This window comes from Pteropus medius, unplaced genomic scaffold (assembly GCF_902729225.1).
Source record: "Pteropus medius unplaced genomic scaffold, Ma_sr-lr_union100, whole genome shotgun sequence".
NCBI lineage: Eukaryota > Metazoa > Chordata > Mammalia > Chiroptera > Pteropodidae > Pteropus > Pteropus medius.
Genome location: NW_024342539.1, coordinates 1,518,997 through 1,538,433, shown reverse-complemented (window position 1 = coordinate 1,538,433; position 19,437 = coordinate 1,518,997). Strand labels below are relative to the sequence as shown.

General features: G+C 35.2%; 1 protein-coding gene across 1 annotated transcript; it reads right to left on the bottom strand.

Moving 5' to 3' along the window:
* Positions 1–1,386: 1,386 nt before the first annotated feature.
* OTUD6B (OTU deubiquitinase 6B) lies at positions 1,387–18,846 on the bottom strand. Its single transcript, XM_039866380.1, has 7 exons — positions 18,617–18,846; positions 17,824–17,975; positions 15,583–15,663; positions 10,070–10,382; positions 9,249–9,310; positions 4,527–4,633; positions 1,387–3,771 (listed from the first exon to the last, which is right to left on the bottom strand). Exons 1-7 carry the CDS (start codon positions 18,696–18,698, stop codon positions 3,687–3,689), a joined length of 882 nt encoding a protein of 293 aa, XP_039722314.1. The 5' UTR covers positions 18,699–18,846; the 3' UTR covers positions 1,387–3,686.
* Positions 18,847–19,437: the final 591 nt, after the last annotated feature.

The following is a 19,437-nucleotide window of genomic DNA, read 5'->3' as shown; positions in this document are numbered from 1 at the left end:
TAGCAATTACAAGGCTTCTAGGTGAGAAATAAAAGGGGGCGGGGATAGAAAGAAAATGATAGGGTATAAAGTAGGTAAGACCGTAACTAGAACCTGATCTCATAGGTATATTAGATGGGCTGAACCGCAATTTAAGATGTAAAGTAGGTAAATAGAGTTGGGGTAATATTTGGTTGGGTAAGGCTGTGGCACAGGTCAAGTTTTGCGAAGACACAAGAAGAGAAATGCAGAAAAGGAGATGGGATTTACTACTTCAAATTTTTTAATGTTGACCTGCTTCTTAAATGCACTATTTAAGCCCCGCTGAAAGGGGTGCTGAGCTCACTGCCATGTGGATTAACCTTGTGGAATGTCAGCAACCAGAATTCAATCTATTTGGCAGGAAAACTGAAAAAGCATTTGGCATAGAGTGAGAAAGATGGTCAGGGGTAATAATGTGAAAGTCATAGGAGGAACCAGCAGAAATTTTCAGTAAGATAAGGACAGGTACTACTCTTAGAAGCAGTTTCACTGGAGTGGTGGAAGTTTACACACTGTTGTTGGTTGAATATATACATATATTTCAAAACCACATGGTTAAATGCATAGCTTCATGTGCAAATGTTTTTCTTCAGCAATAATCAAAACAAGCTTTGTAAGTCTGGGAGCTTGCCAAGGTAGGTGTTATTTAAACCGAAGACATAAAAGTATGTTGGTGAAGCAGGTTGGGTGAAACGTTCAACTCTGAAAGGTCTTAAACAACAGTGGGGTAAAGAACAAGAACTGATTGCTTTCCTAAAAACTTACTTCGAAAAATTAAAAACCCCATGAGTTCTATTTTTTCCACAAGATGAAGAGACTATTTTAAACAAGACTTAAAATAGGAGAGAAGAATCTATGTATGTGAAAACATACTGGACAGGAAGAAGAAACACTCTATTTCATACTGTTTACTACAAAAAAAAAAATCTGCTCCTTTAGCTAGTTCAGGACAACTCGTTCAAGACAACATATTAACAAGGGTGTACCAGTATAATTTGCACAGCCTTCCTTATTTCACATTCTTGTACACACGTTTCTTTTCATTAACACCCACCAGTCTGAGAAACTTCTAATTCACTTGCCCTAAATAAACCTTCATTATTCTAAAAGGTTCTAAATTTCAACTTGATTACTAAAAGCCATGCCTTAAATGGCTATTATTTTATTATCTCCTTCTATTCTGTTTAGGTCATAATGCTATGCTCGTACATTTATTCCAGATCTTTTAAATCCAAGAATATGTTATTGTATTAATTTCAATTATATGTGAAGACAAAATAAAGGCTGAATAAAATTCTAAAACAAAATGAGTTTCCTCTATTTCTATATTCTAAAACTGTTAAAGAACAACAATTTGAACAAATGTTTACTTAATTCATCTTTTATTCTTTTGGCAAACAGATATGAACAAAACTATATTGTTCACTATAGTTATAACACTCTTTTTTGCTTTATACAAGTTGTAAACATATTTAAGGGGATAAAATTCTTGGCTTAACACATATTCCAGAACTCTAACACTTTTTGAGTTAGGACCAAATAAAGATTAGAAAACTTCTATTAAACTGTCATCATACAGCAAACTAAATTAGTGTACGTGCTTTTAAATTAACATCTGCCATTTTTTAAAGACTTAAATTTTAGGTTACAGCTAAAATGATTTTTATCTGAAGTTTTATGAAAGAATGGAAGTTAACCATACATGTCTTGTTCATAACCATATTGGGCATTTAAAAATAAAAATAAAAAATAAACCTATAATCAAGAAAACACTCGTTAGGGAAAACAATAGCTACCAGCAGGTTATTTTAGAATACTTTAAATATAGATGGAATTTGTAATAACGAGGATTCATGATCTTATTTTATTACTTCCTAATGTTTATCTTTTAAAGTAATAAATTACTTCAAAATAAAGCCAAGATATTTAGTGTTTTAAAATTTCATTATTTTATACATTTCAGACCCCCAGAAATTCAGATCATGGATTACAAAACAAGCAACCTTCAGAATATATTTTGTTTGGCAGGCAGAATTGTTTTTAAACTCTTGAAATGCAGTACTCACTTGCTCTAGTTGACCAGCTTCCTACATAGTCACCTGCTAGGCAGGTGAGACTGACACCTCATTTTAAATACTATAAACTCCATATTTAATTGTAAAAATTAGCTGGATTAATGAAGCTCAAATAGATCCAACCAAGAAAGTCTCATTTTCATAATACTTCCTTATATATCAGACACATTTGTATATATAAGTACTATCTTCTTAGATGGAATACGTTATATGTAACCTGAAATCTGATTTAGATAAATCATTCACACCAAAAAGCATTGTATACTGATTTTACTATATAGTCTTGACTCCTAAAGAGTGGCTTTCAACTTTATCCATAATGTAATAAAAAAAATACTGAAAATACTTGAGTTAAGGAAAGGTACATTAATAAGGCAAACAAAATAACAAGTAACAAAGGCTTTCTTTTAATCCTAGAAAATAAAACAGAGAAAGATCTTGTAAAACAAATTGGAAAAGAAAATTTGAAGAAATTTTAGCCTTGGGCCTTTTTACATTGCTACTCTTTCAAATTGTACAAGTTAAAGGTTAAGTGAGGCCACAAACTATTTCTTAGTGGAAAATGCTGCAAGGAAAGCAAAGCAGCTGAGTGGTGATAAAGAAAACACAACAAACCAAAAAACTGTAGTTATGAAGATAATCAAGAAATGATGGCACTAATTCCATTCTGAAGTTTAAGAAACAGCAAGTAGTAACAAGTGAATTAGACAAGAATCCGTTGGGTTTTTTTTAAGTTACACACAAATAAAAGGCTAAGCTGTAATTCTTTAGAGCAGGGGTCCCCAACCCCCTAGCCACGGACTTGTACAGAGCTGCACAGTAGGAAGTAAGCAGGGAGTGAAGCTTCGTCTGTATTTGAAGCCACTCCCCAGGACTAGCGTCACCACCTCAGCTCTACCTCAGATCATCAGGCATTAGATTCTCATAGGAGCACTGGTCCCTGGTGCCAAAAAAGTCGGGGACCACTGCTTTAGAGGTTTAAATCTGATAGGGAATACCTATTTACCTTCAAATTTGTCTCATTTCTTAAAATATAACTGATTCCCATAGGAAAAAATATTTTACAATTCTTAATCATTAAAGCAAGCTTCTCAGCTATACTTTGATGGGCTTATAAAAAGGTTCACAGTATTAATCCCATTGATACCAAGGTTACCGCAATCAAGTTCATTTATAAGCGTTAAAGTCGCTATCACGATCACCACAGTATTGCAATGACAAAGAGACTGAGTCTCATTTCTTCAAGAAAAATTACACTGAAGTGGTTACTGTAAGCTTTTAGTAAAACATTTAAGATTTTATTTCAACAGAACGTTCAGGATCCTATACTAATAAAAATATCAGCAAATAGGGTTGCATCTTGGTCTATAAATGATCTCCACAATGTATTTACATGTGTTTTTAAAATACCGCTTAGGGGACACTGGTTAAAGTTTATCTCTGAGACATTTTCTAAAAACCTGTTAGTAGCTTTGCCATAAAACAAATTTCAGGTAGTTGTGTTTTTCCAGTAACATTTAGAACAATCCAGCACTTGGTTTGAATACTCATATATTGGTACTAAAACATAATTGTGCAACTTTTTGTAAACTAGCTGCAATTTTCAGTAGCTCTGTTCACCAACCATGTAACAGAATTGTAATGTTCTCCTAAGCCATATGCATGTCTCATATATCTGAAATAAAAAAAAAAGAAATGAGTAGTTTTGATGAATATTTATACATATTTATTAAGCATATAAAACCAAGTATTCTGAATGAATCACTCCACAGAGGTATCATTTAATAAACTACATAAGCATACTTAAGTTTAACACCATGTGAAAAGCAGTGGCAGTCAATAAGACCTGTAACTCTGTCTGCTAAGTTTAAGTAAAACACAATCATTGGAGGAAAAAAAGGATTGAAATGCTGACTACTCAATAAGCTGAAATTTTCACCTAAATCCAAGCCATTAATGACCACCTTAGTAGAGTTAGCTAATAAAACACTGAAGCCAAGAGCAAACTCTCCATGTTGTGTTTCAGAGATTTCTCAATCGCATAAAATACTTTTACAATATGAAGAAAAAAATCTCTAAGGAATAATCAGGCAACATAAATATATTTCAGCTTTTTCACTTGTTGAAACTTTTAGCATTATTAATGTCAAACTAGGACAATATGCAAACTAATTCTAAAACTTTGTAACCTTTAGAAATAACTTTATTCTTAACTCATACTCAAAAATAAATCACTAGAGATTTAAACGAGTATCTAAATCACATATTTTAAAAATGCTTTCTAATTTTATAATTGCCGTTAACATAAAATAAGCATAATTCTACTGACAAGTTTTTTTTCAATTAATCAACAACACAACCTAAAATTTTTAAATAATCCTTTTTGTCTTAATATGAAAAATATAACAGTAGACATTTCTAGGTACTTACACAAGTATTAATGGTTTTTTGTGATATTCTTCACCAACTACAATAGGAGGAGAATCTGCCTGTATTATCTCTATTGGTGTTTGTAAAATATGAGACAGGGCTCTTAGCTATAAGAAAGAAAATGCATCGTTAAAAAAAATAAAAATGTAAATCTTACTGAAATTATAAACTACTAAGGTACGCATGAATTGGGCAATCAGTAAGGGCAGGGATCTGCCCTGTTTGTCAATGTACACCGAGAGCCTGGCATACAGAAGGCACTTAATACCTTAAAATTAAAAAATAATTAAAAAATAAATTAAAAAATAAATGTTTATTAAATCAAATGCAGAAGTTTCAAGCTCTGGCTACACAACAGCTTCTTAGACATATCAATGTCATAGTTAAAGTGAGGGGATGGGTAGACGGAGTTCATTGGTCTATTTTTGAATATAATTTAAAATTTCCATAATAAAAAGTTTTTAGTAAATCATTGTTGAAGCAGCAGACCAAATCAATTACAATTTTGGAGGGAGGGGGGAAAGAGAAGGAGCAGAGCAAATTGGTTATTTTTTTTAAAGCTTTTCAGATGATCTTGAAGGCCTACCTAAAATCAAGCACAAGGAAATAAAATGACCTGCAACTGAATGAAGAAAGTTCATAAACAAATTAATCCCTTAACAGTCTTCAATCATAGTGCCCTGATCTATACATCTGCCCCACTAGAAGATCATTCTGTCTAAAACATGGAAGTTTTAAACAAAAGTATTAAATTACTCGAGGAATATGAAAAAGGTTCTATGCTTCATGGTGGCAAATTTAATCCCATACTCTATTGCATAACAATGTCCCTTTGAGAATGAGGAAAAAGAAATGGCGTAGATGATAGAGGCTCTGTTCATCCCTCTGGTGACTGAATCAAAGTTGTGACATCAACAAGGAGCAAACAGCAAGGAAAATCATCTGGGATCTAGATAAACAAGCCATACAACTAGGGAGAGAACTAAGAAATCACCCGGCAATGGCAGAAGGTAGGACGAGGCGAGGACGATGGGCTGACGGGTCCAGAGCTGCTGAGTGGGAAAGAGGCCACTGCAGCGGTGGCTGGCAGCTGCAGAGGCCTCTTAAAGGGGCCGTGTCTGCGAGCAGAATTTCATGGTGATGGACCTGCTCGCTCTGAGCACAAGCACTGGTTCAGCTACACAGGTGGCACCAGGGACTTCCATGGGGAATACTGAATTGTCAGAGGGCCAAGGGGAGACTTGCTCTGTAATGAAGTGCTGGTGGTATCCACTGTTCCCCTGTTGAGCCCTCCCCTCTTTCAGTGCGTGGACCCAGCGCCACCACACCCAGATGTCATCAAACTGGATAACAGAGGTTACTCTGCCCAGAGGATTCCCTGAAGCTTCCCTCAACTCGTGGCCCCACCCAAGCCACATCCAGCTGTGCCCTCACTTAGTCAGATGCCCCTTGCTGAGCAGGGCCAAGCCACACTGGTGGCAGTTGGCTTCGGTTTCTGGTGTGGCCTTTTGAGGTAACTATAAGCACAGCATCTGTGGATTGTTTGCTGAATCTTAACAGGTGGCCCAAGAGGGGCGCAACCTGGGGCTAAATTTGGCCTGCAGCTGAACCCCTCTCAGGACTGTGCCACTGGACACCTACTACACAAAGTTGCACTAATAAGACTGGCAGACCTAGGAGCTTTGCTTAGTACATAGAAACAAACACAGAAATGCAGCCAAAATGGGAAGACAAAGGAGAAACCATATGAGAGAGCAGAACAGAGATCCAGAAATAATGAAGTCAGGCAATTGAAAAGATGCAGAGTCTAAAACATTGGTTATAAAGATGTTCAATGAACTTATGCAAAGTGTAGATGAAGTCAGTGAGAACTTCAACAAAGAGATAAAAAATATAAAAATGGAAATTATAAAAGAGAACCAGTCAGAAATGAAGAACACATTATCTGAGATGAGAAGTATATTAAATAGAATAAACAGAGTGAATAAAGAAGAGGATCAAATGACCTACATAGAGGATGGGAAAGCCAAGGACACTCAATCAAAATAGCAAGAAAAAAGACTATAATAATAATAATTTAAGGAGCCTATGGGACACTATTAAATGTAAAAATATCTCTGTCGTAGGGGTATTGGGAAAAAAAAAAAAAGAAGACATTGAAGAGCTATTTGAAGAAATAATGATGGAGAACTTCCTTAACCTGGTGAAGGAAATATATATAAAACCCTAGGAAGCTAGAGAATCCCAAAAACCAGGGACCCAAAGAGGCCCACACCAAGACATATAATTAAAATGCCAAAGGTTAAATACAAAGAAAGAATATTTAAAGCAGAGAGAGAAAAACAGATCATTACTTATAAGGGAACACCCATAATACTGGCAGCTGATTTCTCAAAAGAAAACATGCAAGATAGAAGGCCTTGGCACAAAATATTTGATGTGATGAAAACCCAGAATCTACAACCAAGAATTCTTTATCCAGCAAAGCTATCATTTAGAGTTGAAGGACAGAGCTTCTCAGACAAAAATAAGCTAAAGGAATTTATCAACACCAAGCCAGTATTACAGGAAATGTTGGAGGAACTTCTTTAAGAAGAAAAAACATGTATCAAAAACATGAATAAAGAACGGTAATAATTACGTTCCTATCAACAAGTACCTCAAATGGAAAAGAATTAAGTGCTCCAACCAAAAGATAGAGTGGCTGAATGGATTAGAAAACAAGACCCCTACATATGCTGCCTACAAGAGACTCACTTCAGATTAAAAGACACACACAGACTAAAAGGAAGGGGATTGAAAAAGATATTGCCTTGATGGACCTAGAGGATATTGCACTGAATGACATGGGTCGGATAGAGAAATACAAATATTACATGATTTCACATACATGTGGAATCTGAAGAACAAAATCAAGAACAACAACAAAAGTGGAAGTAAACTTATAGATACAGAGAATATTTTGAGGGCTACTAGATGGGAGGGGCATTGGGGAGGATGAAAAAAAAGGATTAAGAGGTACAAATCACTTTGCAAATTATGTGAATTTCTGATCACTATGCTATACAACTGAAATTGGTATTTTATTGTATGCCAACTATAATTAAAAAAAAAAAAAAACTCATGGAATTGTAAAATATACTACAAGCAACTAATTGTCTATTTCAATAAAGACGGGGAAAAAAATACCAAAAGGAAAAAAAAAATGTTCCTTTGAGACAGTTTTTCCTCATACCTAAAATAACATTTTTTAAAAGCTAGCTCAGAATGGAGGGTGCAAAGCAAGTTCTGAAAATCTTAACATCCCTTCTAAGTCTTCAGAAACCATACAAAGATTTTCTCTTTAATAATTTAAATTTACCCTATTGTAAAAATAGCAATTCTTATTTCAAATGGATTCAGAGATGAACAACTTATGAGAAATGTCCTTCAAAGAATTTTTAAAAGTTTTTTCAATTTAGAAAGATTCACTTAGGTCTCTAATACTCATATTAACTTGTGATCCTTGTAAGAAAAGTCAAACATCTTTAATTAATTACTCCTAATGTAGTCACAATGCTACTATGAAAACTTCTTGAGTTTCAGAGACCCAGGAGAGGAACACAAAACAAATGGACACAGTTCCTTCTCATGGCTCAGAAGAGGTACAAATACAGTACTGCTCAGAAAAAGATTTTGAAGAAACATTTATGTCATACCTTCAAACAATATAGTTCTTAAAGGAAAATACCCAGAGCTACAAACTATTCAAAACGATTAATCACTATATTAATAACACTGCTAGATTCATCCACCTGGCACTTTAGCTTACAAACTTCTATGCATATAGTTCTTGCCTTAGTGTCCACAAATGACCTGCTGAGGTACACATAGGTTTTTTATTATTCCCATTCAATAATTAGGAAACTCAAGCTCGGGAGATTGACTCCCTCATGATCACAAAACTGAGAAGTGGAAGGAAAAGCCAAAACCCAAACCCAAGATTTCTCCTCTTATCTCCTAACTTTCTAATCACCCAGGTTGCCTCATTACCATTTGGACCACTTAGAGGTTTGGTTTATTTTATTTTAATGAAACAAAATTAACAAAGTACAATAAATAATTAGAGACAAAAAAATCCTAATTAACTCTCTACAAGTGACTAAACATTGTTTTCTTACATGTGAATTTTAATTCATCAATACTGCTTTCAATTCAGTCAGTCATTACCAACTAGGAATTCATGACATCAATACTGCTTTCCGTCAGTCATTACCAACTAGGAATTCATGGTAGGATTTGACCTGTAATAGCACATAAAAATATTGTCTTCTATGTCTGATGTAATAGGTATGTTATTTTTCATCAGCTGAGCCACTAGGGCAAATATTACAGTACTTGAGTAAAATCTTAACTTTCATAAGTTCAAAACATCAAACACAGTGCCAATAGCAGTATCACAATTGGAAACACACAGGTGCAACACCACCTACACCAACCCACAGATCAAACACCCGGCTATTTAAAATGAAACAGTGCTTTACTTCCTGAAGGTACATACTTAAAGGCCTAAGAATGTTATCCTCCTACACTTCAATGCTTTGTCAATATAGAACCAGCTAATATTTAAAGAAAGGGAATCTTCAAAGAGATGTTAGGATCATCTGAAAAATGTCAAAACTACAGATGGGATTTAGAAATAATTTAACAATTCGCTATCATGATGAATAATTACAAACTTACCTCAAGTTGACCTCCCCATGCAGCTGTGTTTATAATATCATCACAGTACTTTCCAAACTCTTCTGTAGAGAATAAACAATATAAAACTTAATAATTTTCATAAATCATGTAACAAGATCCCTTTTATAGCTTCCACAATTCCTGATGAAACTGTTCAATATATGAACTTCCTCCTTCTCTATCTGTGCTTTCCAGAATTTAACCCACTCCAATTTTCTGCCGCCTCACCATCCAAGAAGAGCAAAGCAATACATTTCTGCTTCCCTCCCTCAGCCTGAGGCCCAAGAACCTTAAGTATGTAACAGGTCTTTCTTCTCCCTCTTTAACCCAAGCAATCATTACCCACCCCCAAACTGTCACCTTATTCACTATCTTGACATGTACTTTAAAGCCTAAATCTGCATGCAAAAGAACACATCAAAAGAATAAAAATGCAGCCCCTATAAAATCGGGTTCACTGTAAAACTATAAGAAATGTGAAAAAAGAATCAGGGTAAAAGTACAAATGAGGTGAAACTTCTTTCCCAGAGCTAGCATCAAACAGTGCCTCCAACTTGTCATTCTGGAAGCTGTTAACTTATTTGCATCAGCATCTTATATGACACAATTAACATATTTTAACTACAAAATGGTTAAGTACTTAAAAGATCTTGTAAAATATGCTAATATCTGTTAAAATTATAGGAAATAAATCTGCCTAAATTTTGAGGTATTTTTCCCCATAAGAACGATATGAGTTTTTCTTATTCTCAGTCCCAGGGAGCACTCTATTTAACAACAACAACCACGACAACAAGATGTAGTAAAGACAAATAAATAACCTGGAGTATATAGATCTCCTGTATTAGGGTTTGTTAAAAATGGCAGAAAGTCTTCTACGTGGTTTTGCATATAGTCAGCAGCTTGACTTCTTAAGGCAGCCACAGTCAGAGGGCAGTCCTGTTCTTGCAGTTGATCTTCAATGGCTCTATACATACAGTGACCATCAGATGGAATCTGTTTGATTTCCAACTGTCTAGCTGCCAATATTTGAGCAAGTTTTTCACTTTCTATGTGTCTAGCTCCAGATAAGTTCTCAATTTCAGCTTCAGCTATCCTTTCTTTCCGCTCCTTTTCTAATGCAGCTTTTTTGTCCTAAGGAGAGAATGTAGAAAAGTTAATTCATAATAATTAGGGCTAATTTACATTTAAGGAGACAGACATAAGATTCTCAAAACATTTTTGCCATTTTTCTCCCTTTTACCACAAGCACTATAGCATTGATGATTTCATAACTTGTAGAATCTTCTGTACTGTGAACTCCTTTAAGGGCAAACTATCTTTCTGTGTACCCAGTACCTAGCTCTGTACCTAGACAAAAGCTCTCAAATTTTCTTTGAAAAATTTAAAAACTTTTAAAAACTACATGCCAAGTTTCTAAAACTTTACTTACTGATTTCAATGTATTGTCTTAAGACTGGATTGTTCTCGGCCTTAAAGCATCATTATCATATATTTATTTAAGTCCAGGCTAATGCAAGCTTTTTAATTTACCACTCCACCAATGAGGCATTAACGTGCTAAAGTCTTTAGAAAAGTACAGGAACTCTACCTAGCTTTAAAAAAAAAAATGTGCATATAAACATGAACATACATGTTTTATTAAAGTAACAGGTAAAAATATTCTTCGTAAAAAATTAAAATATTATAGACAGACTCAAGTACCCCTTAAAGACCACTGCTAATCCCAGTACCTACTGTAGGTATCTGTTGTATATCCTTCTAGATTTTTTCCTATGCATTTTAATAAATACAAATGTACTCATTGGAAATGTATAAAAAGAAAACTTTTAAACAAATATGGTATACATTACATTCTGCACCTTTCTTTACTCAAATGTCATAAGAAATCTTCCCATAAAGCATATACAAGGATGAGATTAGGAGGTCAGTAAAAGATTTGTGACATAAAGGATGGATAGAAGGTAGAATGAGAAGGTTGGGGAAGAAGAGAAAAAGTTCTTGACAGTTGGACTAGCAAGAATTAAAAGCCAGAAGCACTATGTTTCATAGATAAACACAGTTCGTATAGCTATAGTACCAAGGAAAAGTATCAAGACATGAGTTTGGGGCAAAAAAGGTATATAAAAACAGTCCCCCACTTACAGTGGTTTGACTTAAAATTTTTCAACTTTACTCTAGTGTGAAAGCACATACATCTAGTTGAAACCTTACTTTGAATTTTTATCTTTTCTCAGGCTAGCGATATGCAGCAGGATACTCTCTCGTGATGCTGGGCAATGGCAGCCAGCTGCAGCTTCCAGTTAGCCATGATCACGAGGATAAACAACTGATACTCTACACTGTATTTGCTGTGTTGGATGATTCTGCCCAACTGTAGGCAAATGTAAAGTGTCCTGAGCATGTTTCAGGTAGGTTAGGCTAAGTTATGATGCATGTAAGTTAGGTGTGTTCAATGCATTTTCAACTTAAATGATATTTACAACCTATGATGAGTTTATTAGGATTTAACCCCATCGTAAGTTGAAGAGCATCTGTAGTTAATATACATTAAGTATGCACACACACTGTTTAAAAAAAAAAAAAACACTAGAAGGACATACACAAAGTATTTACAGTACTTTTCTCTAGATGGTAGGATTACAAAATAAGTTTTATTTGGTTGTGTGTGTGCATTGCACTTTTCTGCTTCTTTCGAATTCTCCACTGTATGTTTTACTTGTATATTTAGGAAATGCTTTCAAATTTAAGAGAATAAAAATAATTAAACTAAATTCTATGAATCTTGATATTGGTAGCAAATTACAGGGTAAACCTAGGAAAAGGTGAAGATTTTCATATCTCTAACTTCTCCTTTGGGCAGAAGAAGCAAAGGGAAAGGCAAATTTCAATTTAATGTCACATATTGTACTATATGCCTGTTAAGTGTCCCGCTAGATGAACCTAAAGTGACCTCTAAGTTACCTGAATCAAAAACTATTACCTCCCTAATAAAACATAAGCCTATTTAAGTATTTTCTCCCAATTCCAACCATTCCGGAAACAACATGAACAAATTTATCTCACTGCATACCTAAAATTGTGGACCACAGAAGCATAAAATCTTAATACACAAGATGGCACTATTACTTTATAAAAGACTAAAAAACATTTTCAGAGGAGTGGGATAAAAAGCACCTTAGGTATCATCTAGTTCAAAACCTCTCATCTTCCTTTTCTGAGGAAACTGCACACACAAAGATTTCCAAAGCCCATACAGTGGGTAGAGCAGGGGCCAAGGAAAAACAGAGAGCTCCTTCTATCCAGGTACCTGAATCAGAATAAAAACTGGAGCAGATGAAAGCTGAACTTATGATATAATGTACTATTTACTGGCAGAGTGGAACTTTTTACTAATTGCAAAACCGTTCGTTGTAAAACCTCTAAAATACTAATCTAATCATTTCATTTTTTTCTCCCTATGCTCTGCTTCAATATGACACAGCAATTGTATTTCATTTGGGTAGGGTATGCAAAGTACTGTAGACACAGTTCTATTGAAAGTAACCCCACAGGGTGATCTGATCATAAATTCCTAACTGGGCAGGTCATGGTAAATAGTTATGCCCCAGGCATAAAATTGCTTTAGGAAAAGATTTATCTTTGTCTTAAGGAAGCCCTGTCCATTGTTTCTATTCATCTAGGTTAACACACCTGTGAAAAGTCCCCTTTCAGACCCCTCCGGCTAAAGCAGAGACCACCTTCAGGAAGCCATATAATCTTAATTGTAATCCAAAGCACCGCCTTGCTTTCTGCCACCTTCCTGTAATCTTCCTTATGTTCCCTCCTTAATCTCAAATGCTTAACAGAAACTGCTAATTTACTCTCCAAAACACTTGAGATCTTACTCCCTGGCATATGTCCTCAGTTTAGCGTAAATAGACTCTTATAAAAATTCTCCACAAATTTAGATGTTTCTTATGTCAACAGTATAGTTTCCTAATGGCATTAGGCATTTTTGTTTCTACAACCCTAGTACTGGAGATAGAATATCATCAGTGAAGTCTAAAGAAAAAACATATAAAAGATGAAAATATATTACATAATTCATATACACTGTCAGTGAAACTAGAATCATGTTGATGTAATAATATAGCAAAAACAACTCTAAAGAGGAACCTTAAGAATTGAGTACTAGTCCTGGATTTGTATCAAACTTTCAGCATGCCATTGAAACAATTTGGGCCTCAAGTATTCTCATTTGTAGACTAAAGAAACTTAACTATATCTCATTCTAGCTCTCAAATTTCATATTTTGGAACCCAATTCTTCTAAGTTCTACTTTTAATTCTTTCTGCAAAACTAAATTGAAGCACTGAAGTTCTCTGAATCAAATAAATACTCCCTATCCTTTTCTAGATTAAAAATAAGAGATTTGCTCTACGACATTCCAGTAACAAATCGTCATAAAATTCTGTCATGTTTTTCTACCAGAGTTGTTCTCTCTCCTAAAGATAAATACCATTAATTGGCTTTTCAATTCTTGGTGCCTTTGGCCAAAAAAAAGAAAAAAGTCAAAATAAGTCTAATAACTAATTATCCACTCTGTTTTCAGGTTCCATTTTCTTATGTATTATAAGCTTTTAGTGTTTTCTGTTCCAGAATCCTACTGATATAAGAAAGCAAAAGAAACTTGGGGCATTAGTTCTAGGATATTTTCTCTGCCAAGTGTTAAAAGCTGCTGACTATAAACGATAAGATCTTTGAGGGTATAGCCAAAAAAAGGTATGCAGTATTTTAGGAGAAAAATTACAAAACGTTTAAGATAAGGAAATTTAATTTGTTTTTGTTTGTCTTGTTCCCAAAGGGTCCAGGTGGGGATGAACCAGTTTTGATAATGACAGAAAGGAGTTGTATCCTTATGTTTCTCAGAATTAAAAAGAATACTCTAAGATGTATCGATTACTAAGTAAAGGGAATTCCAACAAATATTTTGTTATGCTAAAGCCAAGCAAAGATTCTGCCCTTCATTTTAGATCTATAGATGACAATTTTAACGCTATTGCAAAAAGAATATATATCATAAGTAGGGAGTTGAACTAGGTAACTTTTAAGATACCATGAATTCTAAATTTTAACAGTTGGACAAATCTAAATTTCATGGTCCTATAAAATTCAATCATATTTACTTAATAAAAAAATTTCACCTAAGTGTGAAAAATGTTTGACAATTTGAACTTAATCAACTTTCAAACAAACGAAAAGTACTGGTTTTAGGTTAAATTTTTTTTAAGAGGTATATTTATTATGGAGTAGTTAATACGGTAAACAGTCTATCACTTGTTGACCCAGTAGTTCTCTAGGCATTGTATTAGAACTTTGGAAATAGCATGTTACTTAATTTTCACAATAACTCTATGAAGTAGGTGTTATTTTCCCCATTTATACATGTGAAACCAAGGCTTACAAGGGTTAAGAATCTAATTCGAAGTCACAATAAATGAGATTAAAACCCCATCTATCTGACACCAAAGCCAATGCTCTATTAACTTATATACTAAATTATAAGATTCAAAGCTAGCTTAAAAATAAACATTTAAATCCTAGAAAACATCAGGTGTTAGTAAAACAATATTTGGGACTAAAAAGATTGCATTTAAAGTTTTTCGAAGTGAGAAGGCCTTATCTATCTACGTCATTCCCATAATTTTGATATCACTAATTCCAATAAATCAGATTTCTACAGTTCTTTGATAATGCAAAATTTCATTCCCATACTTTTGTCTATGATATTTCTTACTTCAAATATCCTACCTAAATAACTATTTTTCCTTAAAATTCCAACTCATTACATAACACAAAGAACTTTTCTTTCTTTTATACGGCTATATATCTTGCTTAAACTTCTGGGTTCAAATCTTTGTTTCATCGCTTACTACTATAGTTTTTAACCAAAGCTGTGCATCAGAATCTCCTTGGCCCACACTCTGAAGACTCTGAATTATTAAGTCTGGGATAACATAATTGTAAAAAGTATTCTTTGCACAACTACTTCTTAGCCCCCGCCCTTCTATCAGAACTACAAAATGAATATGACTTTTTTTTTCCCTTGGCCTATTTTCTTTTCTATAAAATGGGGTAAGAAATCCTACTTCATAGGATTAGTGTCAGGACTAAATGAGATTTCATATAATCTATAAGCCTAGCCTAATATCTAGCACATTGCAAGTGTTTCATAAATGTTACTTCAGAGCCTGACAAGAAACTCCATCATTTTTTTCTCTACTCCTTTCCTATATAACCCCTAAGATAGTACTGAGCACATAGCACTAACTTAAATACTTGACTTTCATACCCGTCTCTTTTGTGCTTTTGATATCCGAGGCAGCTGATTCTCAAGAACCAAGTTTGAAATGTTAACAGCAACAGAATCTATCTGAAAAAACAAAAAGCATTAACTAGTTAATGTAAAATACTTTTATTAATCAAAGTATTAGATTATTACATTATAGGAAATCATAAATATGTGCAATCCCACTTTTCGAATTTGAATAAGAACACTAGATAAATATTAGATAGTATGGTTTGTCTCCTTTCTCTATTTACAAGGAAGAATTTGTCAGATTCCCAAGAAGTTTCCTTACAGGTCTTCAAAGATAATGCTCATCTCTCCTCATGCATTATTCCCTTCTTATCAAGCCTACACCTTTACCACCCAAATACTTTTTTAAGTGTCAATTTACTCAGCACTCCATTCTTCCCTTCTCCAAATGTGGCAACACAGGTCTTCTCCATCATAAGCACTGATGAGCACTGCTTCTTGACCCTAGTAACAGTTTTGCTTTTTCTATTTCCCAGCTACAAACTGATAACCATAGGTAGACTTTAACTTACAATTATCATTAAGATATTACAACCAATCTTAATCATTAAATAGGGGTTATACGTTTGCTGAAATAAAAAAGTTGCTAGATGTTAACTATCAGAATTAGGAGCTAGTATTTTATTATTGCAAATATAAACTAGTATTTAGTATGACACATACATAAAACATATCAAGGCCTCTGGCAACAATAACCAGTCAGCATTCTCCAAGGCTATGGCTCGAATGATCAAAAAATCAAAATCAGATTAAAATGTCAAAGAATGGTCATCGATTTAAGTAAAATTAGTATTATATTTTTCAGAGGAATCTGTTACAATTTACAAACTGCCATACTGACAATAAGCAAGATATAGAGAAGTATCTGGAAAAAAAAAAAAAGAGAGCAATAACATAAGAATTCGGGCAGTATTCAGAAGGAGAACAAGTTTATAAAAAAGATAATAATTCAAAATAGAATGAGAGTTTGTATATTAACAGTTGGGCACTATGTAGCTTAAGAATCAAACATTTTTGTCCTTGGAAACCTAGGAAAGAAATCTCAAAATTGAAAAGCCAGGGAGAGCAAACAAAACCATCTCACTAATAGGAAAGACGAGGAGATAATTAAGAATACCATGATTGTGACAACACCAATACCTGGAGCATCAAGCCTAGGAACTTGGAAATAAAATATGTGAAGAGCATGGAAGGCCAGAATCTGGATGACTGGCTAATAAAGTTAAAGAAAATAAAACTATGTTTAATATAACAATCATTATAAATCAGTACAGACAAGCTCTTTCCCTGTCAACAGCAGACCAAAAATAAACCAAATAAAATTCAATTATGGTAGAAAAAATTTGCATAGACGTAAGAACTTTCTAATTACCAAAATGGAGTGAAGTTATGAAGTCTGATCCTTGCTATCCAAAACTCAAGCAATAAATTACCACACCATACAAAGTTATAACAGAATTCAATACTCACATCATGGAGTAAGACAGCTGTGACTTTGACACTAGGTGCTATGAATTCAGGACAATGTTCTTAATCTCTCAAATTCTGTTTCCCAATTGAAAAATGGAATTATTTACACTTATTTTTTATAGGTAATACCTCATAGTTACCATGAGAATTATAGATAATGCACTATTAAAGATGGTGTTTGGCACACAGTACATATTAGCTACAATGATAAAATAAGTATAAGTTAAAATGAGCCATTATGTTCCAATTTCCCCAAGAAACATCAGTAAGTTTTCATTCATTACAACTTGTTCTAAAAGCACTTTTATAACTTAAAAATGATTTCACATCTGTTGTCCTATTTGATTCTTACAAAATCTTTACTTAAACAGAAGTATTTGTATCTTATTATATGTGGAAAAATTTATGCTCAGTAAGTTTAAGTAACTTTATCCAGGTTACAATCATATTTAATGGCAATTCAGGGACTAAGGCTGCTCTTCCAACTTTCATTTGGTGAATCTTCCTCTAGATAAATTTTATCAATCCGTTCATCTTTTGGGAAGTAAATAGTTAAAGAAGTATACTTTCTTTGCTGACCTCCCTTACAAAAACGCCTGACCATGTAAACCTGGGTCGCAAAGATGATGAAGGTGAGGCATGAGGTTTCTCTCCAATTTTATGATTTTTATATAGAAAACAGTTTAACAGAAGTGGACAATTGCTTTCAAATGCCCTAGGCAAGAGAAACATTACTTCACATACTTTACTCTCCTTAGAAGTCAGTTTCAACTGCTCCAGTTCCTCTCTCTGTTTCTGTTCCATTTCTGCTTCCAACTTAGCAACATCATCAATGAGTTGCTTCCTTCTCTTTTTGTCATTCTTGGGAACGGCATTCTTCATACTTTGAATTTTGGCTGAAAAGCCACCAAAACCCCACAGGTTAAAGGAAAAACGAAATAACAAGAAGGGGATGGTAAGGGGAGAGGGCATACAAAAATTATGTAATCAAGAGTAATTACATAACAATCAGACAATTACAGAGAAAAGCCCAGATGAAGTTGAGACTCCCCGTCGTCCCAAAAAAAAACTTTATTATAACTGTGACTATGCTGTGGTACGAGAAAAAAAAAAATGATTGAAATTTTTACAGCTTTCAAATATCCCTTCTGGGTCCTCAAAATCGAGGTAAAGTATTTCAAAAAGCACCCATTAGAGCCAAGTGTGGGTAAGTAGGGCAGGAATGGGAAAAGGAGACCCGGAAAGGAGGTGGAACAGTCTGGGTCCGCCACGGGGGCGTGGAGGCGTACTCAGACAACAGCACTCGAGCGGCGGCTGGGGGTTGGGGGAACGCGTTGCACCTTAGAAAAGGAAGCCACTGAAGTGTTTAGGGGATTATGGGACCGCTGGGGCAGGGAAGGCGGGAGGGAAGAGGCCACTGGCTACTTTGGGGAAGTCTAGCACAGTGGAGATTAGAAGCCCCTCCAGATTCCCCGGCGTGCCACGCGCCCGTCCCTGGGCCCTGAGACTTCTGGGTTCCACTCCCCCACCCCCTCACCTTGCAACTCCTTCTTCTCTTTGCGATGCCTTCTCACCAGCAGCTCCTCCTCATCAAGCCCCTCCGCCGAGGGCTCCTCCATGATCACCAGGGAGCCCAGCAGTCTAGATGGTACAATCCTGCACCTCCGGTTGGCAGGTACCTCCCATCCTCAACAGGCCCCAGCCCCGCCTTCAAAGCGATACCGGATTTAAGTCCAGACGTTGGAAGGAGGTGAAAGGCGAAAAGAATGCTGTGCGCGTGCGCACTTCCTTGACCCCGCCCCTCTGAAAGGGGACGCAACTGGGGTTGAGGGGCGGGAACGGAAACCGAATGAGAAGGCGCCTCACTCCCTGTAGCTTGGCCAGCTGGAGTTTGCGGCCTGGTAGTTGATTGGCTGCCTGCTGGGCTGCTGGCCCTGATGTTAGGCACGCAGAAATGACATAGGGAGAACCATTTTGGAGGTTCGTGTTTTGTTTCATTGCTCTTTTAATCCCCACTTTTGGTCCCATTGCTAAAAAGAGCTAGTGAAAAGGTGAGGAATAAAAATCAAACATTTCAATAAAACCATTGATGATTAGCAATGGGATTCTTTGGGCCGAATCAATCAAACAGTAAATAGTTGTTTATCGTTTTAAAGGTGTAAAAAATAATCTAAACAGAGGCACTTTAAAGCGGAGTTTGAGCTGCCATCCCAGGGGAACTGCCTTGTAGGTCTTACTCCTCAAACCTTTGTAATATTAAAACTGGGCAAAGTACCCTTTGGACTGGGCCTAAAGCAGCAGTGTATCCTCAAATAATTGTTTGCAAAGATAACAAGAAAGACATGGCTACCAGACTGA

Coding starts and splice junctions, on each gene's coding strand:
- OTUD6B (XM_039866380.1), bottom strand. CDS start 18,698: ATGGAGGAGCCCTCGGCGGAGGGGCTTGATGAGGAGGAGCTGCTGGTG. Junction 9,311..10,069: donor AGGAGATCTATATACTCCAG/GTTATTTATTTG, acceptor TATTCTCTACAG/AAGAGTTTGGAAAGTACTGT. Junction 4,634..9,248: donor CATGGGGAGGTCAACTTGAG/GTAAGTTTGTAA, acceptor TCTTTCTTATAG/CTAAGAGCCCTGTCTCATAT.